The 18134-nt window shown below is 55.3% G+C and overlaps 1 protein-coding gene across 7 annotated transcripts in view; it reads left to right on the top strand.

The window, feature by feature from the left end:
- LOC125700636 (ankyrin repeat and fibronectin type-III domain-containing protein 1-like) overlaps positions 1-18134 on the top strand; it is a 132766-nt gene that overhangs the window by 10794 nt on the left and 103838 nt on the right. Inside the window, exon 1 of one of the 7 annotated variants that reach the window (XM_048961595.1) lies at positions 10490-12227. The exons of 5 other annotated variants lie outside the window; for them this stretch is intronic. In XM_048961595.1, the coding sequence (XP_048817552.1) occupies positions 12211-12227 (17 nt within the window). In that variant the 5' untranslated portion in view covers positions 10490-12210. Of the gene's footprint in view, positions 1-10489; positions 12228-17225; positions 17302-18134 lie in introns of those variants that run through there. One more of the 7 variants, XM_048961594.1, reaches the window with a different exon arrangement.

The following is an 18134-nucleotide window of genomic DNA, read 5'->3' as shown; positions in this document are numbered from 1 at the left end:
GAGGGGTCTGAGAGCTCTGGGTTGGTGGCTCGGTGGGATGTTTCGTGGGGTTGAGAAACATCGTAGGGCCCTGAATGGCAAAGTGTGTAACTGCTGGGGGTTTTACTGTGAGTCTGGGTGTCCAAAGTTGTTCTCTTCATTCAAGAAGAGGTGGTGCTTGGATTTATGGAGAGGGAGGAGATGACAGGCAGCACTGGTCTGGGTGCTCTGAGTGCCAGTGCTGTGGTTGCTGCTCTGGCTGGGCTAGAAGGGGCTTCTCAGCTCAGTGCTGTGCTCTGTGATTCCCAGGGAGCAGTGCTGTGGGTGTGTGGGTGCCCACATGGGTTCCCTCCTGGGCAAAATAGGTTTGTGGGAATGTGCTGGGCTCCTTTATAAAGCATCTTGGGATCTAGAGAAAGGCACCACTGCGTAAGAGCAAAATGTTGTCAGCAAGCTACACACGTCCTTAACAAGGTCAGATCATTACCCTGCAACCAAATTAGTTTGTTTTGCTCTAATCAGGTTTAGTAGCTAGAGTGCTCCATAATTACTTGTGTCCTTAGGAAAGAGCTGGGGCAGCGTGAGCATCGCTGCAGGCTGGCTGCTGCAGCACTGCGGGAGGAGGGCTTCCTTCCAGGTGTGCGATGCACCCAGAGCCAACTGCCAGCCTAGGTGTATTTTCCCTTTGCTTTGGGGGGGATGAGATGTTGTGTCTGGTTTTGGTTGTACAGCTTGCATTTGCTGCCATGAGAGATGGAGGGTGGTGGTGGAGGGGCGGTTGCAAGCCGAGCAGGAGCTAGCAGGGCAGCGATTGCTCGTGGGCACCTCTTTGGCTTGGCACAGGAACCAATGCATCGCTGCACCATGCAGGCCTTAGTGACGTTGCATCTGTGATGTAAACCCAAAGCAGAGTTGAACCCATGTGTGGGTGCTCTCAATGAGGTGCCCCGTGACTGCAGGACGGCTCTTGCTCATGTAGTAAGGTGATGTTCCTGGGGGGCTGGGAGGTCTCAGCTGCTCCTTCCTGGCCAGAAGGTCTGCAGTGGGCGGCTGCCCCAAGGCTGAGCTGCTCTTGGGGGCCCCTCCTGAAGTGCCTTTTGAATTTCCCTCATTCTAATGCTGGTGTGGTGGAACGAGGAGAGCTGTGTGCGGCGCGGCCCCGCTTGTTGGAGATGTGCATTTGGGCAATTCTAAAAATACCTCCCGCTCGCTGAGGCTTGTGTGGGTAACCATGGCAATGCAGCTCCGGCAGCAGGGTTAAAAACAGTGGCGCCAATTAAGGAGGAAAACGGAGCAGCAAAAGCTCGTAAAACCTCCAAGTTTAATAATAATAAAAAAGAGAGCAGCAAACACTACGAGCGGTGCTGCGGGCTGTGTGGTTTAAACAATTCCCTTCTGCTCTGAGAGCAGCACAAGTGCATGCACGGCCCTGCTGAGCGCTGCCTGCTCCTCGGGCACAGCAGGTTGTGCGCACGTGGGGTCCTAATGCTGGGGGGATTGGCAATGGCACTGCTTGTCCCAGAGCTCCTGGTTCCAGGTTAAGCTTTCAGAGCTGCTTCATGTGTGCATGCAGGCAGCAAGAAGGCAGCTCCTGCTCTGGGCAGCGTGCACATGGGAGGGGTGCAGCGTTTCCAGGTGCGGTGCTGCCAGGCAGCTTTGTTTAGGGCGCAGGGAAGGAGGTGTTTAGGGAGGCAGGATGAAATGAAAGCTTTTTTTTTTTTCCTTTTTAGTCTCAGGAAATGCCAACCTTGCTTCTGTGCTACTGGCACTCTGAAGCGATGCTGTGCATTTTGTCCCAACGTGTTTGGAAGGATGCTGCTGCTCTTTGGTGGGTGCCTGCTGCTCGGGTTGGAGCGAAGCAAAAGGTGGCTGTGTGTGACATCGACTTATGTCAGCAGCTCCTCCTGGCACGCCGGTTATTTATCTCCTAGAGCAGTATTTCCTCCCAAACTGCGCCATCCCCACATGTCTTACTGGTCTGGGGGGTGCAGGCTGCTGCTTGCTGCCTTGCTCGTCCCCACGGGGCAGCACAGGAGGGAAAGGAGGAGGAGAGGCTGAGGTCAAATGGCGTTGGGCGCGAGTTCTGGGCCTGCGGGGAGGAAGGAAGCGGGGGCTGTGCAGCTGTGTGCGGAGGATGCTGAGTGCTGGAAAGCAGCAGCGGGGTCTCCCAGGGCGAGTTAGGTGAAGGAAGCAGCGATGAAGTCACTGATTTGTTTGGCTTGGTGCTGGCGGGATGGGGCTACAGGGTCGGAGTGAAGGCAGTGAGAAGGTAAACACGCAGTTCTGTCCTTTGTGTGTAGGTCGCTGCCGCTGTCCCCAGGCTGGCAGCATGCAGGGTGGTCAGTGCTCAGTGCTGCGGTCCCTGCAGAAGGCTCTCTCTGTCCCCAAGAACGGCCCCATCCCCATCCCTGGCTGTGAGCAGCATCTTAACTGCACCCTGCAGAGCAGGTTGGGCACCGGGGGGCAGGGGTAGATGTTCCCACTGATGTGTTCCTGGCTTTGGGATCCAGGGGTTGCAGAGGGTGGCAGTGGGCGTGCAGCCCACCCCAAGCTGCAGCAAAGCCTTGCGCTCGCAGGGGACCCCAGCCAAGTTGGGGGTTTGGGATTTTAAACTGGGTTAGGCACATTTTTAAAAGATTCCAGCGTGGATGTCTTTAATTCCCTTTGAATTCTGCTTTGCATCAATTTGGGTTAATCAGGCTGGAGGCCTCCCCCCGCAGCGCTTCTGTGCATGGCTCAAACAGAAGCGTGAATGAAGCCAGGCTGGGGGGTGCAGAGCTGAGGGTGGGAAGGGCTGTGGGGGGGCTCAGCCTGGCCTGGGACACAGCTGCCAGGAGCCTTCCCAGGCTGCCACTTGGGTCCTAGGTTCTGGTGAGGCCAGTTTGCCAGGTGAGAGCAGCAGGGAGCAGGAGCTCCCCTCACTCAGGTGCAACATCAAGGGGATTTCTTACAAGGTGTGCCTGCCCTGTTCCTGCAGAATTAAAATTAGCTCTAATTAAGTGGAGGTTAACCTTTGTGCATGCCGCAAATTAATGGGATGTGTGATTAACTTATCTTGCAGCGCTGCAGGTTCTTGAAAACGACTTGGAAATGAACGAAGCTGCACATGTGGCTTGAATTTTTAATTTACGTTAATAGTTTAGGTTTGAGTTAATTAATTTCAAATGACAGACCTTTGATCTATTCTTTTTCAACAGCTCCTCTTCCTGCAGCTCAAAGCGTACCTTTCCGATCCCTCTCCCTTTTGTAGCAAAATGAGTTGGGCAGAAATACGCGATGTGATGAAAGCACATTGAGTGCTGCCCTCACTGCAGCTTGTCTTGTCCCTGTGGTGTGGCTGTGTGCTGCTGGGCGCCCTTCTGCTCTGCAGTCTCAGGTCTGTGCTGGTGTCCCTGCTGCTGCTGCCCCCCATGCCTGAGCTGCGCTGCTCCCACTGCTCCTTACTGCAGTGTGGGAGCTGCCTGGGGCTTGGCTGATGGAGCCAGCTCAGGCATTTCCCATCCCAGCCTGGGCCCTGCTGCATGGGTTTGCTGCTCCTGGAGATGCTGTGGCATCTCCAGTGTGGGCAGGAGACCATTCCTTCTGCAGCTCAGCATGTCCCAATGCGCTCAGCAACTCCTGACTCTGAACACGAGCCCTGTGCTGTTGTGTTTGCTGGGGCTGTTTGCTTTGGCTTGAGGTCTTTGCTGTGTTTCTCTCTCAGTTGGGTTGCCCAGAGCAGTGTGGGAAGAACTAATTCCAAGCACAGAAGGCGAGCTCGTAGCTCTCTCAGACAGGATTTGGTGGAGGAAGCAGCAGGGACAGAGTCAGCGAGCTTGGTTAGTTGGTGCTACTGAGCCGAGGCTGCCCATGTGGTGGGGGGAGCACAGGGAGATCGTGCAGCAAGAGAGGAGGTGCTGGCGGAGCTGCTGTGACCGTGCATCCGAGGTGGGTTGGAGTGTTGTCTCCTGGGGCTGGCTGTGATGCTCTTGGACAGTCTGAGAGGCTCTGGTGTGCCCAGGGAGCAGTAGGAGGTGGGACCCAGCATGTGTGGCTTAGGGCAGAGCTATGGGGGGTGGCACGTGGCTCCCAGCTGGCACTGACCCTGCCTGCCCCGTGCAGGAGATGAAGCTGTGGCAGTGCTGCCCAGAGCTGTGGGAGGATGCTCATGGCCACGGATGGACCCTGGGCAGTCTGAGCTGGGGGGGGCAGCCAGCCCACAGGCGTGGAATCAGATGGGCTGTAGAGTCCTTTCCCACCCAGGCTGTGCTCTGCTGACTCTTTGGCTGCATGAAGCAGGTGGCAGCCCTGGATGGGCACAGCAGTGTGCCCAGAGCCGCAGGATGGCCGCCCTTTGCTGAGCTCTGCCAGCAGCCAGCAGGGCCTTCCTTCTGCTGCGTGGGGTGGGGAAGCTCCCCGACCTTTAGTGCGGGTTTGTTTCTGTTGCCCTTTTAACACATGATTGAAAACAGGCGGTGGGAACAGAGCCAGAGCCCGGCCGTCCAACTGCCGGCATTGGTCAGGAGCTTCTTGAGGAAACGGAGCAGAGAGAATGGTTTGGAAGGGCTGCTTTGGGTGTTGCTGATGGATTCCCCCCCGCCTGCAGGTAAAGCCCGGCTGTGCGGTGCTGCTGTGCTGGTGTAACGTGGGCTGCAGGGATGGAGGTCATCAATGCAGAGGAAAGGCAAAAACTAAAGAAATCTTTATATCCAAGGTGCACGTGACCCCTTCATCCATCTTTAGACGTTGGGCAAATATGGAGGAATATTGGATAAAGCTCTGCAAATATTTGTAGTTCCCAGAGAGAAGAGAGCTGAGAAACTTGAGATTTTCCTTTTCGTGTCACGTGTGCTCCTTTTTTTTTTTTTTTTTAAATTTTTTTGCTCTGCTTTTCAGGTACAGAAGCGCCCTGCAGAGGGGGTGAGCTGTTTTGTATGGGGCTCTTCCACTGCCTGCAGCTCACAGCCTGGTGACACTGCTGTCCCATGCAGGTGGCTGCTGAGCCCCTCATCCATGTGCTGATGCTGCAGCCCCATGCACGGAGCATCATAAAGCTGCCGAGCAGCTCATCCAGGTGCTGTAGGAGCTGGTGGAGGGATGTTTGTGCTCCAGCAGCACCCCTCGGCAGGATGCTTGGTGGCAGTGGTGCATTAATGGGGGTTGGGATGCCTGGGAGCTGGCTGTGCTCGGTGCACACTCTGTGTGCTGAACTGTGTGGCCGGGGCTCAGTGGGAGCATCTCCTGCTGGATGCTTCAGAGCAGGGAAATGTGCAGCTGAAGGACACCGTAAATCTTAGCTCTGCCTGCGCCACAAACACAACGAGTGTGTCTTCCACACACGGTGCAGGGAAGATTACAGCTCTAAGGGACCATCAACTCCCTCTTTTATTGGGGCATTTTCTGTTTCTCTTGAAAGAACGGCCACGTTTCCAAAGGCTCAGGGAACGGTGGTGAACCTCTGGGTTCTGTTCTGCCCATTAACACGTCTCATTATCCAAACGGAGGAAGGATGCTTCAGGAGAAGCAGCATCAGAGTCTGTGAGTGGGTTTGGGAAAGAAGCAGGTTGGCTTCGCACATCTCCCAGGGTCTGCTTATCCTGTCTGGTCTCTGCTTTTCAAACGTCTGTCAGCAGGCTTATGGTAAGCTCCGACCTTTGGTCCTTATGGTGTATATCTGCCCACAGCTCCCTGCAGGTGCTGACCGTTGTGATGCTATTGATGTGTAGATCTCAGGTCTAAGCTCGGTCTCAGCCACGTGTTTAAAAAGCACCGTGTGCTTCATGTGGAGGCCTCTGTAAAAGTACAAGGTCTCGGGAGCTCTCAGCAATCATCTCTGAAAAACGCGCGTCTCCTTTTTTTCACTTTGGGCTCCTTCCAAGCTGAGTGCTTTGGGGTTTTGTAAATGTCAGGAAGCAAAGCTGTAGCTTACACTGGGATCACAGTGTTTAAGCAAAGCTCTCTGGCGCAGCGCTGCCCTTGCTCCCGTGGCAGAAGTGTGGTTGGTTTTCCTGCACTGGTTGGACGTTGGGGTGATTGACAGCAATTTAAACCATTCATGTGCTGTCGGTCAGAGCAGAGGGGACCCACACAGAGGTGCTGGTGCTGGGTGAGTCCATGGGAAGTGATGACAGAGAACCCAGGCAGCTGGAATCCACACGCTTGTCCTCCAGTTCTGCCCATGCAGACGGTGTCTGTGTTCCAGGAATAGGGTTTGGGTTTGGTTGACCACGTGTGGGATTGTGCTCTGATCCTTGGAGGTCTTTTGTGACTTGGGTTCAAGTTCCTCTACTCAGACTGGGTTTTGCCTTCTGTAGGAGCCCTCAGCTGGAGGCTGGGTGTGCTCTGTGTTGCTTAAATAAACTGGTGTCACCAACCAGGTGGCCTCACAGAGGAGCTCACCGAGACGTTCTTCCTCCCTTCAACCTGAAAGTGAAATGACCTGTGAGAAAGAGAAGTCATCCCTGCTCCTTTCGATGGTTTCTCCCTGGGATAACACCTGCTCTGTTGTCCCTGTCACTTTTGCACGGCTTGAGGTCCATTGCTGTTTGTGCTGTATTGGGCAGTACGTTTGTAAACAGCAGTGTGAAAAGGAAGGAATGCAACACACTTGGCTCAAGTGTCCAGATCATGTTTCTTGCGGTGGGAAGAAATCCAAGAACATGGACTCGTTCCTGTTGTTTGTTTCTGTGTGACAGTGGGGCAGGCAACAGAGCGGGCTGCAGCAGAGGGGCACTGTGGTGATGCACGTGGAGAAGTGTTTTCCCTTCCCATGGGGAAGCAGCATTCTTCTCGTATCCATCCCTGATCCCAGCAGCTGCCTGTCCAGCCCCAGCTTCCCTTGAGGTGAACAGAGGCACTTGGAGAGCCCCTGTGCTGTGGGACACGCTGCCTCTCTTCCCCTGGTTGAGGAGAGCTGGGCAGGGGCTGCTGGGGGACAGGGTTGGCCAAGCATCTGTGAAGGAGATCCGGCCTGGAGAACTGCTGCTGTTTATGCTGTTTTTGTTGCAAGTCAGTGATTTGTTACTGGCTGTAATAGCAGAAAAAAAGCATATTTACTCGACTTGTTTGGGCAGATGGTAATTACTGGGTAAGAAACTGTCGGATGGGAATCAATTAGAGGCTTCCACTCTGGAGTGAGGGATCGTAGCTGACATCTGATGTCCTGCGACACCAAGGACAATGCTGCTATTTATACAGCTTCCCTCTGGCTCCTTCCCTACTTCCCCGTCATCTCCTTGGCTCTGATAGCAGGGCTGTGACCCTCTGTCTGTTGCTCCCAAAGCAAAGTGCTCCTGTGCTCCTTCCTGTGCAGAGCTCTTTGTTTGCATGGCGTGTGGGTGGGTGGGATGGGAAGGGTCCTCTCCCTTTCCTCCCCAGGATGTGCAGCACTCACAGAGGGCTGGGTTTGTGCCAGGGCAGCTTGGAGCAGGTACAACTGCATGCCTTGCAGATGGGGCTCGGTGTGTGGCTGGGGACACTGGCGCTGCCCGTGCTCTGGGTTTGCTCCTTTTTTGGTGGCATCGTCACCTCCTGCTGCTCTCCGTTTTGATCCTGGCGTGCTGGGTGGCGGTGGCACTGCTCTGCTTGGTTCTGCTGGGAGCAGAGGAGGCTCAGCAAGGTGGGGGTGACGGCTGTGACCAACAGCCCTTGCTGTGCTGGAGGCTCCTGTTGGGGCAGTCACGCTCAGCCGGTGTCACCATGGCATCTCCTTGCCTACAGCCCAGCTCAGTGAGTCAGCGGGCAGCGACTGGAGGCAGCCACCATCCTTCAGGTGCCCTATGGCAGAGGGGCTGGAGCTGTGCCACGCAGTGTGCTCGGCAGCCTCCTGGTGAAGGGTGATGCTCACACCCTGCCTGCGGCTTCTCCCTGTGGGATCGGCGGGGCTGCAGGCACTGCTGCAAGGACTGCAGCACTCTGGAGCACTGGTGGCTGTCTGTCCTGAGGCACAATTCATCCTGGCCTGAGAGCAGCCATACAGAACCGCAGTGCTGTGCAGGAGGGATTTGAACTGGGCTTGCTTCTTTATTTTTATGGTGCCACGTTAACTGCTCTGAAGAGCTTGGACACAGTGAGTCCTGAACACGAACGCTCTTGTAGAGGAAGCTTTTTAGCAAGGTAGCAATTCATTTGGTATTCTTACCTAGGGACCTAATTTTGAGAGTGGCTTGAGGCTCTGAGGATGTGCACTTGATCTTATCTTGGCTGCTTTCTCTCGTGTTGTTTCTTTTCCTCCCTTTTAATGATGCATAAAATAATTTCAACCCCTTCTGACTGATGACTTTCCAAGTACTCTCTGCTGGAGGTGCACAATCCTGCTGCAGCCTCAGCTGTGTGGCACGTTCTGTGCCGTGTGTGGTGGGGCTGGACTTTGCCATATGGGGCATTGAGGGTGGCATGTTCCTGCTGGGCTGGGTTGTCCCATCGCCCTCTGTCCCCGCAGTAAGGCTCTGCCCTTGCATGGGGATGTGTGGGCTCTCTGGGTATGGCAGTGTGCACTGCCTCCAACACTGCTCCTGCTCCAACGCTTGCATCCTGGAGCCTGGAGTCAGGTCCTGTCAGGGAGAAGGCTGCAGGGTGTGACCTGTCCTGCTGTGCCCATCTCTGCCCGGAGCCACAGTGCTGATGGCTTTGGCAAGTGTTCTGCTGTTGGTTTTGCATGTGATGCCAGTGTTAGGAAGCACACTGGTGTAAAGTAAGGTGAAGATTGGAGAGAAGCCAAAGCTTTCCCATGCCTCTGCCTGGAGAGGAGAACGAGCAAAGCACCCCTCTGCCTCGCCTGTTCTGGGCTGCCAGGTGGGCCAAGGAGCAGCCAATGTGCCGTGGGTGCACAGCAGTAAATGGTAGCTGCACAGCCTGAGAATAAATAGCAGCTTATCCCAGTAGGACTGGGAGATAAGGGCATCATAAATTTTACAGCCACGATAAATGAGCCCTCCTGTACGGATGGCGCTGTTCTTCCATGCTGCTGCTGAGGTGCTGCTTGGGGGAAACCAGGCAGCTGAGCTCATCTCACGTGGCAGCACTCCCAGCAGCGTGGGCACGGCCGCATCCCCATGTCCGTGCCTTGTGCCATGGCTGCTGTTGGGCTCCATGCATTGCATCCCAGGTTCTAGGATTTTTGTTCTGATCGTGTCCTGTAGGTGAACTGCAGGCCTGCCTTGGTGCCCCCAGCATGGGGATTGCTGCATGCGTGGAGCTTCCAGTACTTCTGGGCCTCTCTCCTTGCTCCTTGGGGGGAGAACTACAGAACAAACGTGTATTTCTCATGCTTAGTAGCTAGGAGGGGGCTGTTTAGGAGTTAATGGTGGTTTTTCTTGTTTTTTTTTTGTTGTTGTTGTTGGGTTTTGCTCTGTGCATTTGCGGGCTGCTGTGTGGATTTGTTGCCTGCTGCCAGGAGTGGGAGATGATGGGGGTCCATCCCATCATCTATCCCAAATTAGTGCCCTGCTGTCCCTGCAAGCTGTCTTTGGTAGGATGGCTGCTCTCAGCTCCTGCTCCTCACACCTGTCCTTCCCAAGGCTGGGATCTCCTTCCCAGGCCAAAGGCATGTCCCATGGTGCAAGCAGCCAGAGCAGTGAGATGGGCAGAATACACGGCCTCCTCTGTATTTTAGTTCTTATGGGCTGGTTCTTGGCGCTGGTGGATTTAAGTGGCGTTAATGAGGGTGTGGGGAAAGCGCTTTGCTGTGGGCAGCCAGGCTCATTGCTGCGGGGTTTTGCTTAGACAAGCAACTTTGTGAAATCTGGGAGGACAGCTGAAGCTCTGGGCTGTAATTGATGCTGGGATTACTCTGTATGCAGGTCAACAAAAAGGAAATAATTGTGTTTGTGTCTCGTTGCCCTGCAGTTCTGCACGGCAGCTCAGTGGTGAAGGAAGAGCCTGAACAAACAAGTGGTGGAGCAGTGAGGTGCTCTGATCTCAGCAGCTGCCTGCTGAGGAAGTTTGTGCTCGTGGGTCAGCAGTGATGTTGGCTGCGTGGGGCCGTCAGGCTCAGCCTGGCACTGTCAGCCAGCACAGCCTGCCGTGGGCTATGTGATATGTGTGGGGAAGAGGGAAAGGAAAGAAAAGCTGCTTTGCTGGCTATCCTTATACTCTAAGGCATGTTATGGGGAGCATAGAGGCTCAGACTGAGCTCTCCCACACTGTGGGCGAGGAGAGGAGGTGAGCATGGTGCAGGTGGGAGGCCCTATCCCAGCACCCCACAACTGCTGCTGTTGCAGGGGCTGCTCTGCGCTCTCGGGCCTTGAGGAAGGACCGCTCCAAGGACCCCTTCCTACCAGCAAACCGACACAGCAGAACTAGAAAACCAAAAGGGCTCTTCTTCAGTGTTTACTTTTATTTTTAGAAGCCAAAGAATGAGAGGAGCTGCAGGAGGAAACGATGCCTGAAGTTCAGTCCTTCCTCCCCCCCACCCCCCGCAGCCCCGGTCAGGAAGCGCGCGCTGCACGTGCAGCAGCCGGGATGCTCTCAGACAAAGCCCTTCTTGATGCTCGTGGCTTCCCTGCCCATGGGCGGAGGAGTTGTGGCTGACACTGCTGGGGGGAGCACAGCTGTGCCGGGCTGCTTTGGTGGCGGCCCTTTGTCCTGGAGAGGGGAGGGCTGCTGATCTGTGGCTCTGCCAGATCACAGAAGGAGATCGTGGCTGATGTGGTGCTGCTGAGCGTAGGGCTGCCGTCCTTCTTCCATGCGTCCTCATCACAGCGCGGTGCAGAGCAGCTTTGCCATTGCTCCTCTGCCCCAGGGGCCGCGGTGTGCTGCGGGGCTCTGCTGCAGCCCCAGGCCTCGTGCTGGAAGGGATGAGAGCAGCTCTGATTGCTGGTGCAGGAGCAGGGAGCGTGCGTTTCCAGCGAAGGTGCTTGATTGGTGAGCAGTGGGCACAAACCTCTTTTAGTGACTGCGGATTGAAAACGAGAACAAACAACCCGAGTCCCCAGGAGTTCTCAAATAGGACTGTATTTCTTCGTGGCAAAAGGGAATTTTCCTTCCTTTTCTTCTCCTGAAGTGGTTCATTTCTGCGCTGCCGTTGGCTGTGACCGCTCCATGAAAGAAGTGAAGTCAAGTCATCAAGGCACAAACCAGCACCCCTCACTGTGAGCGGCACACGAGGTTGAGCCATAAAGGCAACAGGCTGATGGACGACCCGAAGGTGTATGAGCCCAGCGCTGCAGAAGGCAAGCGTGACCATTTCCATAGGGGTCCTGCATGGGCTGCTGGGGGGTGCGTTGGTCCTAATGCCCTGGGATGGGAGTGGATCCCCTCTGGGAAGCAGAGCGTTGAGGCTGTGGGACCAGACTTGCCCCAGACTCCTCTTTTGGCTGCTGAGCTTGTATACCTGCTCCAGCCAAAGCGTTCCCTGGGATGCAGGGAGCAGCTGTGTCGTGAGGTCCTCAAACTCCTTTCTTGTTCTGGATGTTAATAATAGTGCTGTGGTGAGGATGGCTGGTAAGGGTGTGCACCACGTGGTGTCTCCTTCCTTTTGTAGGTCGTTTTAAGGTAAATGAAAGGACTGCTCTGCTGATACGACTTTCCAATCCCTAATTTGTCTGAGGGATGCTTGCGCTGGCTAATGAGCTGGAAGCCTTTCCCAATGCTTAAGGGCATTGGCTGCATCATAAATAACATTTCCCTGGCACCTTCCTGCATGCCAGACACACTGATTAGCTCTCTAACCACTTCCTTGGCTGCAGTCTCCAATTCACAACCAGGAAAGCTTCCACCTGACAGTCGTTGTGGATTTTTCTGCATGACTTTGAGGAAGGCGATTTCTGACCAGATGCTTTCTGCTCCTTCAGCGCCGCAGCAACCATAGGAGCAAAGGAGAGCGGTTCCCTTGGTTGCGTGCATTCATACAAATGCAGCGGTGCAGGCCTGGCTCAGTGGCTGCAGATTGCTTTTTCAGCAGGTGTGGCTTCGTCGTGGGGTGAATCCACGGCAGGCAGCTCAGTGATACACACACTGAGGGTTGGAGGCTGAAAGCAAAGGAGCTTTGAGCAGAAAGACATGCAAATGGTGTTGTCATATGCAGGAAAAGCCCCGAAAGGCCTCTTTTTAGTGTTTTTTTTTTTCCCCCTTTATGATCTGTCATGGAGGAAGGCTTTATGCTGAGCTCCCCTTGCTCTGGTGTTGTGCATTTCCCTGTCCTGCCTGTTTGCTTTGCTGTAGGTGGCTGCTGCTCCTGCCTGCTGCGCCTGGCGTCTCATCTCTCGCCGTTCCGGGTTTCAGGCTAATGAGAATACGTCCCTGTAATAATAAATGAATGTCAGCATGCAGTAAGTAAACGTGTGGGGTGTTCTTGCCAAGCCATGCATATTTATTGAGGTCAGCAGGAAGCCCTAATATATCTGTCTGCGAGTGCCAGGGAGGGAAGATGTATGGAAGTACAAGCACGGAGCTGTTGCTCACGCATCTTGTTCTTGTTAAGTAAAGAACTGATATAATCAATTAATGAATATAATCCGTGATCAATCCAGTGACTGGTAGTCACCCAGAAGGAGGGCAGAACGCACCAGTTGTTTCTCAGCTGGATGTTGGAAGCACCCAGCAAGCTTGGGGGGAGGGGGGTTGTGTGCTCACTGTAGTGCACCTGTATGGGGGGAGCAAGCTTGGGGCTGGGCAGCCCAGAGACCTTGGTGGGCACTGCTGAATGTTTCCCCTGGTAAAAGTCTGTGCTGGGATCCCCTGGGAGCAGCGTGTGGGTGAAGGCACACAGATGGGCTCTGCTTGTCCTGGCGGCTCCAGCAACAACAGGGAGAGGGGAAATGGGAGGAAGCTTGTTGTCCTTAGGGGGGGTGGTTGTGGTTTTGCATCTGGAAGCCATTGCTGGAGTGGATGTGAAGTCCAAGTGCTAGAAGAGGTAGGGCGGGTTGGGTCTGAGAGCGGAGCGTGGGGCTCTGCTGGGCTTGTTCCCAAGGAGCTGCTGCTCCCAGCTTGGGGTGAGTGTGGGTGATGAATGGCATAGGGTGAGATGTGCCTAACCCCGTGCCTCTGTGCTGAAGGACCTCATGTTTGTGTCAGAGCTGGTGGGACCCCTGGCTCTTCCCATGCATGGGCAGAGCGAGGAGGGGAGTGCTGGTGACTTCTGCTGTCATCCGCACGTGAACTGCTGCCCTCCACGTGGGAAGCAGCCCCGAGCGCAGGTTCCAGTGCCTGAGCGATCCAGCCTGTCCCCCAAAGCTAACTTTGCCTCAGCACACACAAAGGCTGATCTGTCCCCGCCTTGGCAAGGCTCACCATGGGTCGATTTGGCTTTGTGTGCTGCTGGCCCGTGGAGCCGCAGATGGGGCGGGTGGGATCTCAATGCTGGGATTGTTTGCAGCCACCCCCGCCTCGGTGGGGCTCTGGGCAGAGTGCGGGTGGTGTGAGGGGCTCCAGCATCCCTCTGTGGCTGCGCTGTGCTGCTCCTGCCCTGCGGTGGTGATGGAGGGGGGGGAGGCGGGTGGGATGCAGCCTGCTAAATGCAGGGACCAACCCTTGCGCTCCACTCTTCCCTAGCACCCCCCCATCCCTCCCCAAGCCTTTCTCTGGGCTGGTTGCCCGTGGTTGTCTCAACATGAGGTTGGAAGATGATCTGTGAGCAGCAGCAGAGGGATGATGTGCTGGAGCTGATGGTGAGTGTGGTGATCATGCGCGCATAGTCTGCGCTCCTTGTGCAAGTAGGGACTTCGGGGTGCATAGCAAGCTGGACTGGAGGAAGAAGTAAAGTGGTGGTGTGCTAGAAAGAGCTCACCTGAAGGCTGCCTGCACAGGGTGTGCACAGGGTGTACCAACAGGACACGCACAGCAGTGGGAGAGGAGGTGGCTGCAGCGTGGGCCGCTTCTCCTCCCCTGGTCTCTACCACCCTCCCATCTGGGGTTGGACACGATGATCTCTGGAGGTCCCTTCCAACCCCTACAATTCTGTGATTCTGTGAACTATGGATCTGCTTGTGGCAGCTCCTTGAGCTTGGACCTTTCCCCGGGGGCTGTAGTGATGGGGATCAGGGCTGTGGTTTTAGCTTGTGTGAACAAGGGTAGAAGGGATTTTGCAGAGTCCCCCCTTCCCATGTCTCAGCAGGAGTCCGTCCCGTTCAGGTTTCCTTGTGCACATCCTGCTGGGCACTCAGCCCTCCCTGGAGCTGTGCCCCCCTCCCATGCGTCCCCATAGGGCAGGGTGAACACCCACCAGGGTGAGGAGCACGAGCTGACAGTGTGGCTCTGTGGTACGGCGTGCAGCTGGCTGTGCTCTGCTCCGTGTGCCCCTCAACAGCTCGGTGTGCTGCCTGCTAGCAGCAGCTTTCATAGCCCCAGGTCCTTTGGGTATCCCAAAACCAAGCTGTCTGTCTCAGGGACGAGCTGTCTTCAGCAAATAATCAGTTGCTTGTACAAGAATCCTCTGGGAAGACAGCCCTTTTTGCAAAGGGGCCAGCTGTTACCCAGAGCCCCGCATCACTGCGCTCCCTGCACACCCACCCCTGCTGTGCTGGGCAGGTGATGGGTCTCACAATGATCTTGTTTTCCTGTGCTGGGAAATGCGACTGTGATGTCCTGGGGCTTTTCCTGCACGATCCATCCCTAGGGTTTATGACAGAGAGGGGAAAAAAAGGCCCTTTCCTCACCCCCCTCCATGTAGTTCTGACCTAGAAATTCCTCACTGGGTTTGCTGAGCTGGCTTAGCTGAGAGCCTGATGAATTTCTGGGGGATTAATTATTCAGTGGCTGTGGGAAGGGGGGATGATGGCTGTGCTGGGTGCGTGCAGAGCTCCTGATCCCATGGCATGGGGCGCCCGGCTGGAGGGACACTGCCTGCTGCCATCCCACAAGTGGGACACTGCCGTCCCCTGCAGCCCCAGCCAGAGCACATGGCGAGCGATCTGCCCTCCTGGAGCCCTTGTCTGTTCCCTTAAAGCTGCACTGCTGCGCTTGGGAAAATTCCTCCTCTATACAGCGACAGCAGCTATTTTTCAGGTTGCAAATAGCTGCGTGCCCTAGAGAGCGTATAAAGGAATATATTTCCTTGATCTCCACGGGTCCTTGATGTGCTACTGAAATCAGATCTGCTATTTAGCAGGTTGGCTGTTATCCCTTTCTACGCTGCTCTGCTTCCCTCGGCTGTTTTGGGAGGAAGGATCGCCGTCAGCAGCAGCTGCGCTGTGTAGGGCCGTGCACTCTGTGCACCCTTTGCACTCTTTGGGGTTGGAGCTGCGTCCCCATTCATCAGTGGGGTTTCGCTGTGAGCACAGAGCTGTGTGCACCATAGCCCTGTGCTTGAGCAGGGCGGCTCTGCTGCTGCGTGCTGCCTTGCACAGAGGCCTGTTGGTCACTGTCATCTCCATGCACGTGTCACTGCTGTGCTGGGAGCAGTCCAGGCTGTGCACAGGGTCACTGCACGCCGTGTTTTCAGAAGGCATTGCAGAAAGCATAGCTGGCCCGCAGCGCAACAGGGGGTTTTGCTGGCAGTAAGAGTTGTGCTTTTTTGTGTGGCTTTTTTTTTCTTTTTTTTTTTTCTTCCCTGTGTTTTGGCAGAATCCTAGCAATAAGCAGTAAATGATTTCATTAATAACCTGCAAAGAGCTGCTCACCAGCTGAGCTGTGGGATCTGTCTGTGCATTCGCTCCTGGACTGAAGGGAGCTGCCAGTGCAGGAGCTGATGTGTTTTGCTGCTCAGCGCCATGGGCAGAGCTGCAGCACGTGGCTGTTGGTGCCGGCTGTGGTGAGCAGAGCCAGCTGTGGTGCTGAGGAGGGGCGCTGAGGTGTAGGTGAGCAACTGCTGTCCCCCCCCCCCAACCCCAACATCCTGCTATCCTGCTGCCTGTGGGCTGCCCTGTCACTGCACAGGGACGGGTGTGCCCATGGGTATCCCCAACCCTTCTGCCTTTTCTTGCTGTGGGAGGTCAGAGGAGTGCCAGTGGAGCAGGGCTGAGACTCTTCAGTAACTTTCCAGGGTGCCAAGCATCATGGCCCCAGAGATGTGGGCGTCTCAGCTTGAGTTTTGGGGGAAAATAGCTCCAGCTATTGAGCCAGGCATGGATGGTTTTGCCACACCATGAGCTCTGCAGATATAAGCGTAAGCTTTACTGCCAGCTTTTCGGTCAAGTTGGATGTTTTACAGACCGGGTTCAGCTGCAGTGAATGCTCTCCAGGGATGCTGGAGCAGGATTTAATGCAGGCAGTGTGTTGCTGCAGTGCACAGAGCAACACAGAGCTCGCCAGAAAAAGGCACCCTAAAGAAGGCTATTAAACTGGGGGTATCCACAACATATAATAGGATGCTTGAGCACAGGAGGTCCCATTGGCCCTGGGTGAGCGTTTTGGGATTAATTCCTCCTTGTTAGGAGAAGTGCTAGCTCATGCCTTGGCTTCCTGAGCTCCCCAAGCACTCGCACCCCCCTATGCTCTTTTCTGCCAGCCAGGACCCTATGAGGTGTCGGAGGCTGGGGCTCCTGGGTGCTCTGCCCCTTCCATGGGAGCAGGGCCGTCTTGCTCTCTGCCAACACGGCTGTGTCTGCACATTCATATTCCTGCTAATGGAGCTGCTGCTTTACCCATTGGTTCCTCTCCCTGGAAAGGGCTCACGAGAGCAACTGCAGCTTTCCCTTTGCTCTACAGAGCCTATTTAGTTTGCACATATTGCCGCAATGATTGTGAGATTTCATCAGATGAGCGGCGCATCTTTCTTGATAGCCTATATAATTTCTTCCAGAGGGATGCATTGCATTAAATCTTTAATGCAGCAAGCTGCTAGGGGAGCGTGCCGAGCCGCCCCGCGTTGCTACTGATCTCATATGTGGCCCTGGTGCTGTTTTGGAGGCTTTGCCTTGCACAGCAGTTGGAGCTGGTGCTGTGAGAGCATCGGTGGCAAAGGGCTGCGTTGCTCTTGTGCTGGCAATCGGCTTTGATACCTCTTTATGGGGACGTGGCTGCAGAGCCTTGTGTGGGCCCCCTGTAACTGTTGGACCGTGAGGTGGTTCCATAGCAGGGAAGGAGCCCACAGAGATGCTTGTGGGTGGGAGAGCAGTCAGTACCTGTAGTATATCCAGCCCCAACTGGAGATTGCATAACCAAGCACGTGCTGAGCTCTGCTTGCCTGGCTGTGACGTCCAGGGCCACCCCTGGGGCTCGAGCTCTGCCCCATATGGGGTCAGGAAGCACAGAGCTCAGCAGCGAGCTGTGCTTGCAGCTGTTCTCAGCCACGATGCTCCCCACTTTCTGCCTCCACAAGGGTGACAAGGGACCACCACATCCTGCTCAGGGCAAGGCAGGCACGTGAGTGGGAGCTCTTGGTGCTTGGGATGCCATGCTGCTGCTCGGGGACCCTCCGGCTGTGCCAGCTGCTGCCCACGGTGTCGGTGAGCTGCTGCCCCACAGGTACTGCTGCTCTTTGGGCTGCTGGCTTCTAGCTCCTCAGGGCATAGAGCTGTGTCATGCAGCATCTTGGTGCCCTTGTGCATCCTCTGGTCACCCTCGAGGCATCCCTTTGTCTGGTCTGTGCCCGGTGGTGACTTTAATTCTTCCTTGTGCTGGGGGGGGTTTGTATTGAAAGAGCCAGAGTGTTTCTTTTCCCTTGGATGTTATTTAGGTTGTGTGCTCTGCTTAGCAGTCCTGGAGGTTTTAATTGCACGGCGAGCATTTGGAAGTTTGAAAGGCTTGTTTTTACTTTATTTTAATTAAATTGCTAGAACCTGGGGGGAAATCTCCCAGCTTAATTTAAACAAGCTGAGTAAATCCAACACCCGTCCGATGATTGCACCGCTCTGAGTTCTGACGTGAGAGGTTAAAATTTGACCCTGGGCTTGAGAGTTTGCAGTCCTCATCTGCATTGTGAGAGGGCTGCATCCATCCACCGTTTGAGAAGGGAGCTGAGGTTTTCACAGTTTGGACACAGAATTATTGGATGGAAGGGAAAAGGCAGCCAGGGGCTGAGAGTGCTGGGTGATGCAGCTGCAGTCCCTGCTGGGCTCAGCGCTCCGATGCCGCCCAGCCAAAAGCAGAGGCTGAGCCCTGCTCTGAGCAGTGCTTGTCTGTGCCCAGACGTGGCCCAGAGGTGCTGGCAGGGAGGGGATGGGCTGTGGGGAGCTGCTCCTCACCAGGTGGCACAGAGGCTGTCCCTGGGCACAGCTGGCCCCACAGATTGCAGCCCTGCTGCTCTCCAGAGCTTTCTCCCTCGACACAGATTGTTATTCTAAAGAGAGTTGGTGTTT

The sequence above is a fragment of the Lagopus muta genome, chromosome 15 (genome assembly GCF_023343835.1).
Source record: "Lagopus muta isolate bLagMut1 chromosome 15, bLagMut1 primary, whole genome shotgun sequence".
Lineage (NCBI taxonomy): Eukaryota > Metazoa > Chordata > Aves > Galliformes > Phasianidae > Lagopus > Lagopus muta.
Note: the sequence above shows the minus strand (reverse complement) of the source record. Positions and strands in the feature narration are given on the sequence as shown.